This window comes from Seriola lalandi, unplaced genomic scaffold, assembly GCF_002814215.2.
Source record: "Seriola lalandi dorsalis isolate HSWRI2012SDOR001 ecotype SW California unplaced genomic scaffold, Sedor1 jcf7180002054689, whole genome shotgun sequence".
NCBI classification, from domain to species: domain Eukaryota; kingdom Metazoa; phylum Chordata; class Actinopteri; order Carangiformes; family Carangidae; genus Seriola; species Seriola lalandi.
This window is the reverse complement of record NW_019525242.1, coordinates 1,489,225-1,508,832: the sequence shown is the minus strand read 5'-3', so window position 1 is coordinate 1,508,832 and position 19,608 is coordinate 1,489,225. Positions and strand designations below refer to the sequence as shown.

General features: G+C 41.5%; 2 protein-coding genes across 6 annotated transcripts in view; both read left to right on the top strand.

The window, feature by feature from the left end:
• The window catches only part of col18a1a (collagen type XVIII alpha 1 chain a), a 75,557-nt gene that overhangs the window by 32,827 nt on the left and 23,122 nt on the right, over window positions 1–19,608 (top strand). For 2 of the 5 annotated variants that reach the window (XM_087178462.1, XM_023423164.2), the window contains exons 1-4: window positions 1,881–2,360; window positions 12,000–12,541; window positions 14,831–14,914; window positions 16,473–16,544. In XM_087178462.1, coding sequence (XP_087034588.1) covers window positions 2,024–2,360; window positions 12,000–12,541; window positions 14,831–14,914; window positions 16,473–16,544 — 1,035 coding nt within the window. In that variant the 5' untranslated portion in view covers window positions 1,881–2,023. Of the gene's footprint in view, window positions 1–1,880; window positions 2,385–11,999; window positions 12,542–14,830; window positions 14,915–16,472; window positions 16,545–19,608 lie in introns of those variants that run through there. The other 3 variants (XM_023423166.2, XM_023423163.2, XM_023423167.2) reach the window with 2 other exon arrangements.
• On the top strand, window positions 2,439–3,745 carry LOC147818142 (uncharacterized). Its single transcript, XM_087178463.1, has one exon. It carries the CDS (start codon window positions 2,603–2,605, stop codon window positions 3,689–3,691), a length of 1,089 nt encoding a protein of 362 aa, XP_087034589.1. The 5' UTR covers window positions 2,439–2,602; the 3' UTR covers window positions 3,692–3,745.

Sequence of the window (19,608 nt, the reverse complement as noted above, 5' to 3'; positions counted from 1 at the left end):
TTTAATTTTAACTGTAACATTTCGTGTTTATCCCCTTTCGCATGGCACCGGCTGAAAGTCACCTTGACAATGAATAATTTTCCCACAGGAAGTTGTCATTCTTCATTTTTCTCATGTAACAGCCATAATTAAATTGTCTATTTTTGACAGTTTTAGAGTGAACAATTGCTTGGTATTACTCTCAAGAATGTTAACTCCTTCTTTCCCAGAGGGTTAACTATTTACTGTTATCATATTACAGCCACCCTCTTAAGAAGTGTGTCACTGAAGTTAACAGAGAAATAACAGAAATTCAGCATTCTTTATACATTTTTTTTTTAAATATTTTATTGGCAAATAGACTTTTTTCTCCTCTGTTCCTAGAAGAATAAATTTTCTTTTCAATAAAAGGGCAACCAGCAAAAGACAATCACAAGTCTCTGAGTCATATTTGCCCAAAAGCAAACTGCTTTTCATATGACCAGACACAATATTTTCCTTTCATGAAAAATTTCATCTGGGCAGAAAGTGCAAAAATAATCTGGTCTTGTGATAAATCAGTGAGTTACCTTATTTTCTGTAATACATCACAGTTAACTAGTCCTTCTTTTCATTAGCTGTATACCTTAAAATACATAAACATTGAAGGCTATACATTGCTTTGGTGTTGGCCCTCCCACTTTGTTAGACCAAACAGTCATAATCTTGCAGACATTTGGATCATCAGTGACCCCCGGCCATGACAGAGAACTAAAGGATAAAGTTGTCAAGCTTAAAGACAATTCTGCATCTCAGCATAAACATGTGGAAACTTCTATAAGGTTGATGGCTCGCTGTGCACAAAATGACCTGAGTTTCTTTCTGTCAGCAACAGAGGTTATATGCACAAATGCCTGCCTTTATTTTAAAGCCCGGCACTATTAGAGAGACACTTGCACAAACCTCCTCTTGCTTTTATCACTAATCTCCGATTAGCAGATGTCTAGGGTCTCTGTCAACTGATCCCATAGGCAGAATGAGAAACCAGTCTGGACAAGAAAGTGAGGCCTGGATTACTGTGTAACCACAGAGTACTGAAGACAGGGGTCTAAACTGGATTTAGCATTAAATGGCATCATGTGGAGCAGAGACAATGTATGCAGGGACATTAGGTTTTTTGGTACGTCCAAGCTAGTGTCAGAGAATAAACTGATGGATTTGCATGAAGTCGGCTAATGCCTTAAATTTGACACCTGAATCATAAAAAAGGTTTAGTTTACACTCAGTGGTTTTGAATTGTATTGTTTAGACATATACAGCATTATCCCATACAACAATACAAGTACTGTAAAAGGATACTGTTTATAATCTGCTGCTTAGATTATATATATTATTAAACGTGTCAACATACCACAACGGCAACTTTGCTAAGTAAGTGTTTGCACTATTGCACTTAATTGGAACTAATTTGAATCCATAAGGAGGAATTCAGCACTGCTCTTTATGTTTCACAGTATATTACCACAGTACAGCTTTTGATTCTTTTTGTTGAAAGCTGAAATCAGAAGATCACTTGACCAAACCTTTTGCTCTGACTGCATTTTCACACAATTTGCAGTTTTTAAAGCTAGATCTGTTGTAGTTTTTTCTTATTATCATGTTTGAACAAAGAGAGCAAGTCAAGGGGAACAAATTGCCCCTCTCTCTAAAACACTGAAAGCATCAGTATTGTACACTGACAGGCAAGGCTGCCGTAATTCTAAGGTATCAGTCAGCAGGAGGGATCGCTTTTCACTGCTGTGACAAAGGGAGAAGGAGGAGGAAGGAGGAGTTAGGAGAGGAAATATTGGCAGGGCAGCCAATACGGAGCACACCTCCTTCTGCTCTCCCCCTTTACTCTTTTGAATGGGGCACTCCTCTTCACTTTTCCTCTCTGCCTAGTGGAGTGTGTGTGGGGACTGAGCGGGAGGAAAGTCTGTGTGAGGAGTGTAGTGGCTGTGTGGACATGTCATAGTCCACTCTTGGACCCTGATCAAGTGGCTGGACGAGGTCAAGACTTGACATTATGCCCAAGATGAGGACCCAGGTTGGAGTTTTGTTTTTGTTGGCCCAGTGGATGGTCTACTCTGATGCTTGGTTCTGGTCCTGGACTGGTACCACAACTTTGGCCCCAACAATGGATCATGAGGGGTCTGGCAGTCCAGCAGGTAGTGGAGAACAGCCAACAGAGGATGGGGTTGCAACGGAGATCATTGATGAAGGACATGGGATCCAAAAGACTGTGCAGACTTGGGATGAGACCACTCCTCTGCTGACCTCTCTAATAGCTACAACACAACCCAAGAATGACCGGCCACCAGAAAGGGGCACAACAGGGATTTCGTCACGCATATTTAAACCTGGTAATGGCACATCCTCACTAAAGGGTATGGGTTCTGAAGGATTTGATCATTTAAGATTTACAGGAAATGCAGCAGGATACGAATCTGGCCCAGAGTCTCAATTGGCAGCAGACACTGGGTCACATATTTGGTCTGGCTCTGGATTCTGGTCTGAATCTGGGTTTGCAACAGGAGCTGAAACTATAGGGGAATCTGGCTTTGAAACACAAGGGTTTTCTGATGAAAACCAACAAGGAGCAATAATGGCCACTGATCACAGGGGGTTAGATAGTGGAGACAGTGCAGTGTCCCAAACAAATGAGTTTCAAAGCAGTGACTTGATCATTCATAACAGAACAGATGAGGGCCATGATCTTGGTAGTGCAAAATCAAATCCTGAATTTTTTACTGAAATCCCCAATAACACTAGCAGAAATAGAAAACCTAACAGTAGCTTTGATCTGACACAGTATTCTCGTGAAAATTCTGTCCCAGGGGATTTACTAACTCAAATTGAAGGCAAACACTCCGAGGAGATTACCTTGGTAACCAAGGACAACCAACAAGTGGAAGTTACTCAGTTACCAGCTTCTGAATCAACAGCTACTCAGAAAGCTTTACCTAACCAGGTTTTCCAGACTACCCAAGCTTCATTTGTTGACCAGGTGTTTTCTACAACCCAAACACAAACTAATACCCACAAATTGTTAATTCATCAACCACAAATAGCTAGCAAGAGAACAGATACTACCTCAATACCCACAACCACTCAAGAGCCTAATTCTGCATCAGCAACTAGCCAAACTGTGGCAACCAGCCAAATCATTCACATCTTAGATGCTACACAAACATCAGTAAGTGAGCAAGAGCCTAGCCAAGCAACTGTATTTAGCCAAACAGCCATAGATAGCCAGGCACCAGCTGGAAGCCACACAGAAGTACCTAAATCAGTACAGGTCATAGAATCCTCACAATGCTTGTTGCTAGATGCCGCTCTTCCTTTCTGCTCCTCAATGGTTGGGGAAAGATTTGTTGTGCCGAATTACCTCAACCAGAGCAGTGTGGAGGAAGTCCAGGCACTCCTGAAGCAGTGGGCATGGCTGTTGAGGTCACATTGCCACCATAGTCTGGAGTGGTTTTTCTGCCTTCTCTTGGTACCAAAGTGTGGCTCTCTGGGTTCACTGCCGGTGTTGCCTTGCCGGAGCTTCTGTGAAGTTTTGCGGGACAGTTGCTGGACCCTCCTGGATGAGGGACACCTCCCCGTGGAGTGCCACACTCTACCAGACGATGAGGATGATGGGTATCAGTGCTTGTCAGTTAGTAACCAGAAAGGTAATCACTGGTTCAAATGAATCCTAGTTTTGGGATTCATTTTGAACCAGTTTTCAAAATCCCTACTCCCCAGTTTGTCTGGTGTTTCCACCCAATACCCAATACCCAGTACCCACCCAGTTAAATGTGATTTATTCCTGTCAGTGTCAAAACTGAGTCAGTGAGATTAACAATGTCATGGTTCATATACACAGCAAATTGATTGAAAAGAAAAATAAGCATGCTGCAAGTTTGTTACTCTTGATGCTAAAAGGAAGTACTGGGTGCAGCCTAACAAGCATGGTGCCAGTACACTTTGCAGTGTTTAACCTTTTGCATGTATGTTTCCCTTGTCCTTTGGATTGCATGTGACTTACTCCTTGAAGGTCCATATAACACACACACACACACACACACACACACACACACACATATATACACACACACCCACACACACACACACACACACACACACAAACAAACACACAAACACACAAACACAGAGTTCAGTGGGTTTTTGATTCATTACCAAACTAACTGATGTGTATTTTGTCAGTAGGTTATTAACTCAAAGGGTCAGACATGTTTTTGTACATTTTGTATATCATGTCCTGGAGCGCAGTCTTTGCATCAGCAGATAGTCTATCGGTTTAAAAAGTGTCATGTAAACTTAAAGCACGACATAGTACAAAAATAAATGAACATTGCCGTGACATCAGAAAACACAACCAGGTAAAGATATTTTCTGTGCCCAATACTATTTATCACATATATTAAGAAGGAATAAAGTACTAATTAATTTTTTTCCTGCCATAGGCACAGTTGGTTTTTCTTTTTGTTGTATTTTTTTTGTAATACTGAGGAAACTGTAGCTGTGTTTGCCTTTTCTCGTAAGCCTTAATACATCTGAAGTTACAGAAGACAGAAGCCCTTCCTCTGTAAACAGTTTGTGCATGAAATACTGTAGATACTTTGGCATATAGAGTTGCATGTCTCTTGAGAGTGAGTGGCTTGCAGGCAGCTTGTTGTACATTTGTAAGTTGTCATGCATGGTAAGCAGTCATGTTTGCATCGGTGGTTTTCAGTGGGATGTCAGTTTGTACAACTGTGTTTCGACCCAGGTGACACATTTTAAGGTGAAAATGTTAAGGTAAAAGAAATGAATGACCAATCAAGGCATGCGATTCTGATCTGGAGTTATGTGCATAATGGAGATTGTTGCAGTTTAATTCAGTGAAGCAGCTGATGAATGCTTTGATCTCATGTGCTTGTAATTACTGTGTCAAAAATGCCCTTGGATTCAGTGAACATGGCATGTCAAATACCAGTGCTGTTAATTTGTTGTTTGAAATGGCAGCAGTAAACTAACAGCTATGTGCTTATGCTTAAGTTATGTTTAAATGGACATATGATGTAATCCTAAACAGTGTGTATGTCAGTATACTCTCTTGGATTAAAACCAACAAATACAATTCTTGCCCCTGGTGACTAAAAAAATGATGGAGAAAATGAGTCAGATGTTTATTTCTATTGGTGAGTGCTGATGCTGATTCATGTGAGAACATCCTTTAGTCTTATTCCTTTATCAAACAAGTCAAATCCTTTTTACTGGGCTACACTCCTGCCCTCCACACTCACTTCATATCACTGAGAGTTCAAGACTGTGCCTTTTTACAGCTTTGCTATCTTTCTGACAGCGTGCTCTATTGACAGACACGAGTGGAGACGAGTTTCTGGTTCCACAACTAAGTGGCACATCTGGGCCCAAATAGATTCGAATAGTTTAAGCTTTATCTATCTTAGTGTGCAGGGTGATGGTGTGGTTTTCTACATCAGGAGGGTTAAGAGGATTCATTTTCATGGCAGAAAAGCATAGTGTTAATTTCACCAGGCCATATTTCAAAGCTTCATGTTGTAAACATCACACAGCTTTCAAATAGTTTGACACAGGTGTAAGTTTAGACTAAGTTAAGATTTTGGAATCCTAAAAAATGATATACTATATGTAGGGGCTTCTAGACCCAGCAGTCCTGACACTGCAAATACACCTCAGGCAAAGTATAATCTTGTTGCTGTCTTTACACTCCTACTGCAGCTTTTATAGGTTCTCCAGAAGCTGCTTCACAACCAAGGCATTTGTATTGGGTATCACCTGTATAGTAGCCTGAAGGTATAACTGGAGTGCTTTCAGTTACTCTACATCATTCTTCTTGGATAGACAGGAAAGCCACGGCAGTCAAGACCGTCTGGTATCACTCATTCAAGCACAACAAGCTTAAAAACCTACTAATGGACACTGGTCGTGAGACTGATGCTTGATAGACACGATGTAACAAATTACTTTGCTACTGAGTAAGTATGGTCCCTGTGAGATCTGTTTGCCCCCAGATCCTGAGGATAACTGGTAAACTTTAGAGACCGTTAGATGTTGCCTTTGAGTTTTCTAATGCCAGTGTCTTACTGATCATGCTGGTAAATTTAAAGTGGCTGACCAGTTGGTGGGATTTGACTTTCAACTGAGTGATGTCAGACATAAGTGCCCAAGATAGTGTGTCACAAAGCTCTGTTAATGTTTGCCCTGAAGCCAAAAATGCTTTATTCCCCTGTTTGTTAGTCCTGTAACTTAATCCTGGACTGTTTTCTACTGCGTCTACCCACTTACAAGTCCTTTGACCTCCTCCAATTCACTGATCAGAACCCGGACTACGCGGTGTCTGGGAAGGTTCAGTTGCTTTTCACCATCTGCAGGCATCTGTTGGCTTGATGTGTGGGAGGAGGGTATTCACACACTGTTTTTGCTCTGGGCCTTAATACCTCCCCACTCCTACATCATTTAACTATGACCTGTCATGAAAGAATGTCTCATGATATATTTACATCTTTCTGAGTTGCTATTTTGGGTGAATTAAAGACAAGGCCAATCGGAATGGGGCAAGAAACACAAAGGAGCAGTTTATACATGAAAAAAATATTTGAATGTAGCCCATAGATGTGTGTATGTGGGAGATTACTGTGGGAAGATTGCTGATATATCAGTGTGTGCATGGAAACTTGTAAGAAATCTGTTAGATGTGATCCTTTTACTACGGGGGGGCTACCCCTGTGGTAAGACAGGATTGTTAGGGCACAATAGGCCTTTTAATGATGTTTTTCCATGGTTACCAGTCTCCTGCTTGAAAGATGAGCAGTCATTCATATCAGAGTCTAAAGGTCAACTGCAATTTATTTGACTTAGGTTTTGATGGTAAAACTATATCCTGTATGAGAAACTCCATTGCTCTCTGTCACTTGAGGCTGTTTGATTTAAATGAAATGAAATCCTGTCCCTGCCCCCCTCTGTGGTGGTCTAAAAAGATGAGAAGGATGTTTTCCTGTTTAGATAAACACGGCTCTTTTGGTGGTATCTCAGTGTGTGTGTGTGTGTGTGCACGTAGCCTGTGTTTGGGGGCTTGTACCCCTCTTTGGAGGTCTGACAGTGATTTGTAGCACCATGGTTCCATTGAGCAGAGATTGATATTGTATCTCATGACAGGAACGCCCAAAGCTGGCTCTGGCTCTTCTGCGTGCTGCTTGCCAGGGAATCATTTTGACTTGGCTCTCAGGAGGGTTCCAATTATGGGCACAGTGTTGTCCGACCTCTCTGCTGCCAGAAACTCAGTGCCCCCTCTGGTTTGTGTAGCACCAGTACAAAAACCGGACTGTTGAGCCAGTGTTGCTAAACACAGTACAGAAGCACAGAAATGTTGTGAGGTGGATAACGGCCTGCTTGTGACACTCTTTAAAAGTTTTTAGGAGACTCTGAAGGAGACTCTGAAGGAGACCAGTGCTGCCTCAGCATTTCGGATGATTTGGATGTAAACTAAGCATTTCCATTGTGCCTCTGTGGATATCTATAAAGTACTATCTTCTTCTGGAGTTCCAAAAACACATATTTATGAAGCTAGTGGTGTGTGTGTGTGTGTGTGTGTGTGTGGGGGGGGGGGGGCAAAGGGTTTGTTTATACTCTGTGTGTTGCTCTAAAGTTCTTTACTTACAGGTAGAGAACTTGAACAGTATCACATTACTCCTTCCCCAAAGAGTAAAGTGCACAGCTTGTGGTAGAGCCATCTTCCTTTTTGTGGTTGGTGAATTACAGCTCAGTCTTCAGCGTGAGCCAACAAAAAAACTCCTTCCTGGACTGTGATGTGGTTTTCAGGTCTGATATGTTTTTCAGAGCATTCTGCTACATCGGGTTAAAGATACGGGACATTTTGTTCAGCGGCTCACAGAATACACTTTGTAGGAAGAAAGGACCACTTATTCATGGTGTTGACGTCCAGTATACTTTGATATTTAAAACATCCTGTGTTCATTTTTTTCTGACCCTGGGTTTGGCCTTAAAGTTACCTGTATATGCCACTATAGCTTTTATGTTGCTATAGTTTATGTAGTATGTAAATTCCATAAAGTAGTCGTGGAACCATATCTCCTCACATAAGACTGTATGTATCAATGCTTACATTCTCTTAAGCACCAAAATAGGCTTTTACAGGTAAATGAATTTGTCATGTCAAACCAAATCTTATACAGTATTTTATTTCCCCAGATAGAATCGATTCCACCAAGTACTTGACATTGATTTAACATTATAAGCATCACAAATGACTCTCTTCAACCCTGCGAACAGCCGGACACTGAAACCACAAGATCAAACAGGGATCTAACAGCCAGAAAGCAAACACAGCCAATATATCTTGTGGCCAAACTCAATTAGCTTCCCTTTTAAATCAATTGTCTGACAAGCGCTACATACATAGTTTATGCTTTTTTTTTTTACAATCATGGGACTGTAATTTTCATGTCTCTAGAGGTGAACTCTCCAAACACACGGTCAGACCACTGACCAGCTCTTTGCAGAGTGAGGGGAGAGATCATTGCCCTTGTCAGCAGGCCTCAAGGGATGTTTTAAATGGTGATAGAGCGTAGTCAGTGAAACTATAAGGTTTCTCCAGACAGTCCAGATGTTCAAATGTTTTCCCATGGATTAGACAGGATCCTGTACTTCCCAAAGCTGTATATACAGTTTTGCACTGTATATACAGCTTTATCAACAGGGTATCACAAACTCTGGTGCCCCATCCTGGAATGTTAGGAGACGAAAAAGAGCTGTGTCCCTGGTCAGTTAATGGTCGTCTTGACAAGACAAACTAGCACCATAAACCCTACAGCATTCCATTCATCAACTCTTGGTTTCTATACCCAACTGGCCTTGAAGCTGTCATTGGACAACAAAAGCTATTTGGAAAACCTGAATTGAGATTGCACTTAAAATGCTAATGGTGAACCCTGTGTACCCGACAATTTTTGATCTCTGAGAGGGAATGACTGGCTGGCTCTTTTCTGACAATGCGGGCACATTGGACGGGCTTCACCAAAGAATTCCTTTGGAGGACCAAAGCTGGTCAAACCTTTTTATGTGCTTTACATCCCCTAACCAAATTGTCTTTATTTACAGTCCTAAACTTTCTTTTATTCCGTGTAGACATCTGGCAGAATTGCATCAGGATATCTTTTTTCTTTTTTCAGATTTGAAGTATTAGTAGTGATACTTTTTGCATCTAGTGTTTAGTTGCAGTCCTTGTGTCTTCTTCTTTTTGGTAAATTCTGAACATAGTCCAAAAGAGTGCACATCTGGTCGGCACGAGTGATGACCAATGGGAGAGATGTTTCACTAATTAGGGCTTTGGAAAGCTTGTGCACACACGTTCCAGAAGAATGTCTGCTGGTCATTTGGCAAGTACATTAGAAAATCAGATGTTTGAGGAAGAGATGGTGATGCTGTGGAGAGAGAGGAGAGGAGCGTGAGGCTGAAACCTCAGTTTGCACTTTAGAGGCATGCTGCATGCTGAGGGACAACCGTGCTCTGTTTGAGAGATGCGCCTCACATTCCAACTTATTACCGACCTTGAAGTTTAATCTGCACACAAATCAAATAATTTTTATGACTAGCTGCTTAACCTATGCTTAACAAATTGCATGTTTTTTTGAAAATTAAACAAGTTAGTGAACTGCAGCCTGAGGAGACAGGCATTTTTTAAGCACAATCAATGTCATTCAGGCCAAAAATAAATGTCATGTTATGTTTTTATTGGAAAAAGAGGAACCATACATGCTCAGTTATGGAGTGTTTCTGCTTTAAAGGTAGCTCACATGTCGGCCTCAGCACCCGCAGCAGGGGGATTTACAAATTAAAATGGTGTGCTTTCCCACATGATGGATTTCATCACTGAATTGCTACTACTAAGTTTTGCCTTTTTCAGCCCTGCTCTGGCAGAGAGTGTGCATAGGAGGGAGGCAGGTTCAGACATGTGAGCACAGGCCCACTGAGGAGACCCTTGAGGTTTCTCGTTCTGACTTTATCAGAGTAAACATCTGGTCAGCCTGGTGCAAATGACCGTTTATTGTTCGTGCCATCCATGCTGCAGTGTGGCTCTAAACCCGGTACTCTCCTTGTCTGTTTGCATCTGTCATTTTACGGTTAACATATTTCAGTTTAGGTAGAACATGCCTGGTTTATGTTGTGCTATGTGTCTCTCAGGATTTAGAAAAAGTTTTTTACCCAGTGACATGTATGTTTTTAATAGATATTTAGACAGATATCCTCTTTGAATTTGTCCCTTAACTTGACAAAATATTCTGTATTGTATATGTTATTGGATTTTCCACCAAGATCCTATTTTGAAATTGAAGTGATCATTTTTACAGTCAACTAAATCAGATCTTGCAAAAAAAAAGGCTTTTTCACATTTGTATCACTCATTGAAATGTGGCTGTTCCAGATTCAGTTGGTATTTTTGGCACATCATTATACATCACTTGCGTGTACACTTTAGTCAGAATGTACAGTGATAAGTCAGCTACTGATAGGACAGACATTTCTAAATAAGACTATCAGCAGAGAGGGGGAACTGCATAAATAATACTGGAATGTATTTTTGTTGCTGTCTTGTTACAGCTTGACTGGGTTCTCTGTAAGCTCAGATTCAAATTAAAACATCTTTAGCTCTCAGACAGCAGGCAGAATATGCAGACTGGTGTTTGTGCTTGTACAGCGGAAAGCAGGACCTCGGGTTCAGCTGAACACCTTGCGTGTTTAAGCTCTCAACAAAGCCAACTGCCGACCCCACTGATCTCCAGCAGTCGAGGCAGTGGGGAGGCTTTGAACTGAGCAATAGAGCTCGCACATTAGTCACCAGGTGGTAAACCAAAGCATTTCTTCAAAGCACCAGAAACTACATCAAGTGTTCTCCCAAAACAGTGATTTTTGTGATTTTTCTTTTAACAAGAGGAAATGTTATTTTTGAACAAGCAGAAAGATTCAGCAACAAGTTTGACGCTAAAGGGAAACAAAAGCTGTCTTTACCGTGCGTGTGAATGAACACACATTGCTCTTTGTGTTCCTTGCATTTCCTAAACGCCTCTGATAATTATGCGCTGACCTCACCAGAGTCACCCAGGGTGATGGAAGAGTGAGCATGGATATGCAGGAGGCCCAGCTGTTGGTCCCTGTGTGCCCTGGAGCAGTGACATTTAACAGATGACACACAAGTCGGAAGAGTTGTGCTGTTTTCTTTTAGCGTCTACAGGAATGTGACGTCTTTACCTTATTCTGCACGCAGGTGATTGACAGGGGTTCAAAATATGAGAAAATTTAAAGGTTTTTAAATGTGTAATTTGTCTGTTAATGTGATTTCCTGCCATAGACATTTGCAGAGAGCACATCTAGAGACTATAACTCAGCATGGTTTCATCTTGAGTTTAACTCTTCTGGCACATATACTGTGAGCACTTAATCAACTCTCAAGTCATGCACTGTCTCTCCTGGACTGTGCCTCCCTTCAGTTTAGGAATCAGGAGTTAGGTGTTAGCGGTCTTTGGGAATACAGGTCTGCTAAAGTCATCTGTTTTTCTTAGTCTCCTGTGACCAGTCCCTTGCCTTCTTTGGGGATGTCAGGCCTTTCCATATTGTGGTCTAGGAGTCATAAAAATGGTTTGTTTGTTTGTGGTCCCCTGAGAAGAGTCGCTTTGCCAAGGCTTCTCAAAAAAGCTTACAGTTTGGTTTGAGGAAGTTGTGGTTGATTTCCATTTCATTTTTTGTGTTCTAGTACAATAGAGACTTAAAATACTACCGTCCTGTGCACGTGACAGCGCTTGTACCTGCATCAATCAGACATTCACTTTAAGCCAAACCACCAACAGCCTAATAGAGCCTGGTCTAACATTATACCCTGCCATGCTGCCCTCCCTTCTAACCTACACTTTATTTTGGTGCATATTGTGGCCTGACATCTTTTTTCTCTCACCCTCTAGAAGACAGTGGAGTCACCCTGACGCAGCTGATCGGGGATCCTCCTCCTAGTGAGATCACCCGGGTCTATGGGCCCGACAACAGCCCCGCGTATGTCTTTGGCCCCGATGCCAACACGGGCCAGCTGGCACGCGCTCACCTGCCGAGCCCATTCTACCGAGACTTTGCCCTCATCTTCAACCTGCAACCTACCTCTGACAGGGGTGGAGTCATCTTCTCTGTCACAGATGCCTCACAGCAGATCATGTATGTGGGTGTCAAACTGTCACCTGTCCAGGGTGACAACCAGAATGTCATCCTGTACTACACAGAACCCGACTCACAGCAGTCCTATGAAGCAGCCAGGTTCCTTGTGCCCTCCTTGAGGGATACCTGGACCCGTTTCGCTATCGCCGTGAGGGACGACAAGGTGACGTTCTACCTCAACTGTGACACAGACCCTCAGGTGATGCGCATCGAGAGGTCCCCGGATGAGATGGAGCTGGAGGCCGGTGCCGGGGTCTTCGTTGGGCAGGCTGGAGGAGCTGATCCTGAGAAGTTCCTGGTGGGTACATGGGCTGAGGAAAACAATTCTAAATAATTTAAGGGATATATAATGTATAAATGTATACCTTATTTTTTAAAAAAGCTTTCATAGTTGATAAAGAAATATGTGCGTGATGCTTTGGCACGGAATAGTTATGACATTGACCTCACTGATGTGATGGGGATTCCTGCTGCGAGAATCTTTGGAAAAGTTCAGCGCAGTGTTTTGATTTTCCATAGTCAGGCATGTGAAACATCTTGGCTGAATAACCCTCATATGACTTGATTGCCCAAATTGGCCAACTCCAAAAGCATAACATAAATGTCCACACCACCTCACCATCCTCCTTAGAGTTGTCTGCAAATAATTGGGAAACCTCACAGTTGGGATGTAATTATCTGCAGTCATTTGACTGCAGTAAATCTCAGCAGTTGACTGCAACAAATGTTGACCCCAGCCGTTAAAGGGTTATTGTAGTTCACCCATGGCTACCTGCACAGACAAAACATGCAATCAGTGATAACTGTTCATTCTGCCTCTGTGCATGCAACTACTTATTTTAAACAGATAAACCATTGGCATTTTTTTTTTTTGCACAAATCAAAATAGTAAAAGCAAAAGAGAAAAAAACATAAAACAATTTAGGTGTTGAAAACACAATTTGTATAATTTGACACTCCACTGCGTCAGTGTCACACTTTTCCTCAGTATTTAATGACTCTTTTATGTCTTTTCAGTCCACTTAGAATTTGGGGAAAAGAGACTTTTTGGACTCTTTAGTAAATATTTTGACAATAATAATTCCCAATATAAAAGATATCTCATTACGTCATTGCTTTTCAAGCCAGACTTGAAAATACAACCGAGGTCCCTTTGGAGTGATAAGCTACTGTTTGTTTGATTCATGCAAATGTTATTTTTCATGGAAATTAAGATACTTTTACTGTATGAATTGCATGTCCTTCAATAACTTTAAATAAGTCACTGTTTTCTGTGCAAATAATGGCCTTATTTGGAATGGACATACACAAGGGCCAACATGACCTTAACACCTTGGTGTTTTCCTCATTTTGAGTTAAACTTTAACATGATGGTGATTGTTTACCCTGCACTTTACACTATTCAGCATTTCTAAATATGGAATCTTGCTGGTTATGTGCACATAAATGACCTTGAAATAGATATTTACACAAGTGAATATGTTCAAATTCCAAACAAGTAGTTCCAATCGGGCTCTAAGCCCTTGAAGTAAAGTTTCTGTTGTTTGCCCAGCTGAAACATCATCTCTTGCTTCCTCTCTCAGTTGTATCATTTTAATCATTTTTATTGCTGTGTATGGACTGCTGCTTATTTGGTTTTATATCGCTGTTGAACACAAGCCTGTCTAAGGTATTCCCTTGTGATTGAAAGCTGTTTTGTAAAGCGCTTATTTATAAAGGGAATTTTCTTCTTTCAGGTCTTGTTAACCATGTGCTGTTTGTTGACCTCAGCACGACCCTAGGCTCCCGGGGTCTTGTGAATTTAATTTACCTAATCAAATTAAGACTTGGGAAGTATCTTTGGCATCTAAATATTTACTTTATGTATTTATAAAATGGACATTCCAGTCTGAAATATTATTTGTTTAGATGTCCCTTTTTCTTATCACTAGCAAAAACTTGCTGCGATTACAGTTTAGCCTTGTTTGTGACTAAGATCTATGATTTATTACAAAGATCTAAAGTGAGTTGTTAAAAAAGACCATAACATGTCAGCTAAACATTGCAAGCAACAAAAAGGGACCCTATCAGTACAACCATTAAAAGTCTGTGTAGAGACAGGGTTAAAATGTCAAAGAGCCTTTTTCCATTTATCTTCAAAGTTCTCTTTAAAAATCCATTTGACGCAAAGGGACATAAATGTGACCCGGAGAGTCAACGTCAAATAACTCAGCACTTCTACATACAGAGCTAATGGGCCTTTGATAGGCAGGAAGATAGCATTCATGCTATCTGTGAGCATCCTGTGTGGGAACATGTATCAGATCATGTGTGCGGGACAGAGATAATGGCACTTCACAGGCAGAGGTTAAACTGGAGACATCAAAAACCGCTCTGATTTTGTGGAAATGGGGAATTCCCTGAGAAATATTGCCAAAGCCTTAGCAGCAATTCAAGAGATAAACATCTATATTTATATGTTGAAAGTAAGAAGTCGTGTGCGTGTGTGTGTGCGTGTGTGCGTGTGTGTGTGAGAGCAAGTGTTGTTCTTACATTACTATATATAAATCATCAAACATCAAAAGACCATGTACTTACTTTGCAACAGGGGCTCATTGGTGAGCTGAGGGTGGTGGGAGACCCCCGTGCTGCTGAGAGACACTGTGAAGAGGATGAGGATGACTCCGATATGGTGAGTCACAATCACGTTTTAATGATAATGTTCTGCATGTGACTGATATGCTGTAGTATGACTGCAGGGGAAGAGAGATACTGCTTGTTAAAAGAATGAAGAGGTGTAGTTTAGTAAGCTAGCTAGCTACAGCTGATAAAATCTGCCACCAACTGTCATTTAATTTGGCTTGAAATGAGAATCCTACTTTTGTCTACGCCCTGTCTGAAAGCAGGGTCTCATTGTCTATATCATTAAGGATTACAATGTTAAATCTGGCACTGATATCACAAACATGTGCTTAGCAACAGTAACCAACTTAGGAAACGGTCAATTCTGTTCAAAGTCATAGTCAAAATGGAGGCACCCTGGTGGATCACCTGGTAGAGCACGTACCACACAGGCTTAGTCCTTACCACAGCGGCCATGGGTTCGAATCCGACCCCTGGCCCTTTGCTGCATGTCATCCCCTCTCTCTCTCCCCAACCTTCATGTCTCTCTCTCTCTCACTGTCTCTATCACAATAAAGGCAAAAATGCCTGAAAAATATAACTTAAAAAAAGTCAAAATTGAATAATTTTAATAAAACGTAACTGAAAATTGTTGTAAAGTATTTAAATTAGGGCCGAGATGCCCTGAAGAAGCAAGTAATGACATTTAACTGGACTGTGTTGATCTAGTCCCGCATGTTACATCGCTTATTTTCCAACAGTAAATCTGTAACAGATAAGAGCCTGAGAGGAGCCCTGTCACTGCTGACCCTGACCACCCACACACAAACACAGGTGCCTCTCTGCAGCCCACCAGCAGCCTCAATTGTTATTTAGTAAAACATTGCCCTCACAGCTGTTCTGCTCGCTGAGACCACCAAAACCTTGTCCTCAAGACTTGACTGCTCGCTGTCATCAGATCTTTAGATGTCGTTTGGATTAGACTGGGAAATCACAATTGCAGTGGAAATGACAGGTTTCAGATTTCAGGATGTGCCTTTTATCCAAAACGATAACCTCACATACACACACACACAGCTGTTTGACAGTACAGAGCACACATTCAAGATGTTCAATTACTAAGAAGCCTTGAATGTAACAGGAGTTTATTGTATGAGACCTATGTACTTGATGTAAATTGTCGATACAGCTAACATACAAGCATTTAACTTAATGACATTAGTACAGTTTGTTGAGTTCAGTATTAAATTACACCTTAATTTCAACAGGTGAAAGACTCATTGAGTTTAAAATATCTTTTTCAAAAGGGACCCCAGTAAGAAAGCGACATAAAAAACAATAAAAACAACATGAGCAACTAAAATAGGCCACTAATGCTGTCACACGGAGCGCAAACAGCACTGAGATTATGTAATTAAGATATTTGTACAGGTTTGCAATAAAGACATTTCTCTTTGTTGCTAAATTCCATTACAGCTGACTTGAAATTGACCAAGAATTCACATAAAGAGTTCATGAACTGACACTCGTGTTTTCAGATATTACAGGTTTGTATGCGCTGCATTAAACCAAGAGGAATATCTTGTGGGCTTGAAATGAAATGTTGTATGTATGGTTGGTCTCCTCAGGCTTCAGGTGAAGGAAGTGGCTATGAAGAAAGAAGACCCTTAAAACCAGCCGTGGAGAGAGACAGATGGACGGTATGGAACAACCTTTTCTTTTATAATTGAACTCTTTTACTTCTTAAGGTTTTACAATATTTACATGCAGTTGCTTTGTTTTCCTCGTCATTTATTCCTGACTAAACGACACATAAATATATTGAAACACTACAGGTTTATCAGTTTCTTCCTGGAAAAAGTCAAGAGTGTGTACGAGAGTAAGAAGGAGAAAAAAATGAATGGATGATTAGAGGAAGAATGCTTCCCTAAAGAGGATTCAAACAGCTGATCAAACCAGACATGTCCACCCAGCCAGCTAAGATGATTAACAGCAGACCGTGCTTCCGCAAACAGAGTCATCCCATTGTTAGATACACCACTCAAGTTACTGGGTGTGAGTGAGTGAACACTGGTCCCTCAAGAGAGATTAAAAACTGCTGAGTTGATGTCTGGAAATCGAGATGCCTCTATGTTATACATTTGGATACAAAGATGTTTTAAATAAAGAGCTGCCTCTAATCAGACTGGACTGAGTTAAAATGTGCCCATCCTAAAGGCGTTAGCAGCCCACACAACAAGTAAGGCCAGCAAGAAGGGTTTTAATCTTGAATGTTAGTGTTCAGTTCATTGATTCAGAACTTGCACATGCTCAACCTGCAGGGGGTTTACCTGGTGTTGGGTGAGGTGTGCGCGCTCTGGGCAGATGTAGATGGAAGCTTATCACGTGGATGAAGGCCTAAACCGACAGGCCGCATGAAAGCGGACAAGATAATAGTTTCTCATCCCCATGCACGTGCAAATTTGCCCTGTCATATTCACTCACACTGTCATGCTTGTGCTATTCTTCTTTTTTTTTCATTTAGTCACCAATGTATGTTCTCTAAATCATTGCATCTATTTGTATCTTTTTGCAACCTCCTTCATCTCTCCTCTTGTCGCTCTCTCTACCCCCCCCCGCTTTGTCCTTCAGTCTTCCTCTGTCTGCTTTCTGTCTCTCTCACACTCACACACACAATCAGATTCCACAGACACCCACTCACATCTTCCCACCCTCAAAGATAGCCACGCAAACTGCAACATACTCTAGCGTGAGCTCCACCCGGCACCTTCCCCTCTGTGCGTCTGTTCACTCCCACTCGCAATTATAGTGGAGAGTTGGAAAAACCAGATGTCAATTTGGACTCAATCGGATCCAAGTTGGAGCCCCCCGCCTCAAGGCTTTGTTATTCTTACTGGTTTCTCAATCAGCTGTGCACAGGAACTGACGGAGGTGGAAAGAAAGTTGGAGAAGGAGACGGTGAGGGCAGGGTCAGGTACCTCAAGTCGGAAGTCTCTTCATCATTACTTCTCTACTTACTCTTGCCTTGATGCTCTGTAGGTTTTACAAGGGGCTTTTCCATCTGTTCAGTAGGCATTTATTACCATCATGTAATATGCAATGTTATGTAAAAGACAACAGCTGGCATCTAATGCCTACCTGCTGATGTTTTTTCCGTCTGATGTCTGCTCACAGAAAGTATAACCTACACTCTGCACAATTGTCCAACCAGTGCAATTAAGGCATGTCTGGGCAAAGACAAGTTAGACAAGAGAGAGTTGTAGAAGTGAAACTTTCCATTTTGTCATCCTGGAATTCATGGTGATAGATGGCAGAGCCAGTCAGTCATCCTTAACAGTGTCACTGCTGAAGTGTCGCTCTTCAGCATGAAGCCCAAACAGGAAATGTTTCCAGAGCATGACACTAACTCGATGTGGTGGGAATCATTGTGTCTGATGTGGTCAGTTAGTTCACAAAGGACTATGAAGCGCATGAAAGTATATTTTCAGTTTTATGAAACACACTTCATGTTCTGCTTTTTCATATGAGAATTTTGTGGTATAGTTATATCTCCAGATCTCTACAGGATCTAGTAAGGTTGCCCTTAGACATACTGTCCACTTTTCCACGTTAAATCTGCTGATCCGATGTAGAGAATACAAAATAAATATCAGAAGTGATTTACTGATTTACAATCAGTAGATAAAACGGAATGGATAAATTAGCGTTTTGTGTTTGCCTGATCGTCTTCATCTTCATAATAACAGCCTGGGGGAAATGCTGATGGAGCTATGTTGCATTCTGTTTTCAGGGAAGAAAACTTATAAGATAGGAAAAGCAAACTCCAAGTCATGCACAGATGACTTTTACAACACACACTTACTGAAGTAGAGGGCTAAAACATCCACAAGGAGTTTTAAAAAGGGGCCTTGCTTTTGACATTTGTCTAATCAAAACAAAGAAGTGAGGTAGCAAACTTTTTTTTTGGTTTGTTTTTTTCATTTCGATCTTCATGATGAATGTTTTTGGGAGGTAATGGTGTAGAGGTCATGGTTTCTGTTTACGTGTTTCTTACTCTGATTCCTTTCTGTTTCACTAAAGCCAGTAAGAGTCAGACAAATGACAGTCAAACCTTTGTTACTGCATTTTATAAACAGTTGGACAGTTTTTATTTTTTCCTCAGGCCAACCACAAACATGTGCAAATTCCAATATGTTTCCTCTCTGTACTTCATAGGACATGCACTGAAAGAAAACAGCTACCCTCCTGCGTATGTGGAATATGTTGATTTGCCATCGGAGCTGCATACCTGCTCTTAAAGTCGGGGGGGGGGGTTGTGTGGTTCAAATCCATCATCACTATGCTCTAAAGGGAGACCCTCCCACCAATCATCCCCAGCTATGATGGATAGGTAAAGGAGTGAACAGGAAGGGTATTCTTTATCACGTTAATATGTACATCAACTTACAACACTCAATAATGGCCTGGCCAAATTCTTAGCATAGTCAGTGCTGTGCAGCACAGCGAGGAGAAACGTTTCCCACAGAGGAAACTGGTTAATGGTTAATTAACAACACTGGCTTCACTTTGCTCCTTCAGCTGCCCCCCTCCTCTACATTCTTCATCCCACTCCTCTCTTGAATTCCACAGGTGACAATTCGAGGTGTATAACCGGTGAAGAATGAGCTACACAAGGGGGGTATTTGCATTATCTCCTCCCCCTCTCTCTTTTTGCCCGAAAGGCAGTTTGGGAGGCAGAAGTAACCCCCCCACCCCCCACCCCAC

Bases quoted from the DNA above. Each gene is read 5' to 3' on its own strand.
- LOC147818142 (XM_087178463.1), top strand. From the start codon at position 2,603: ATGGCCACTGATCACAGGGGGTTAGATAGTGGAGACAGTGCAGTGTCC.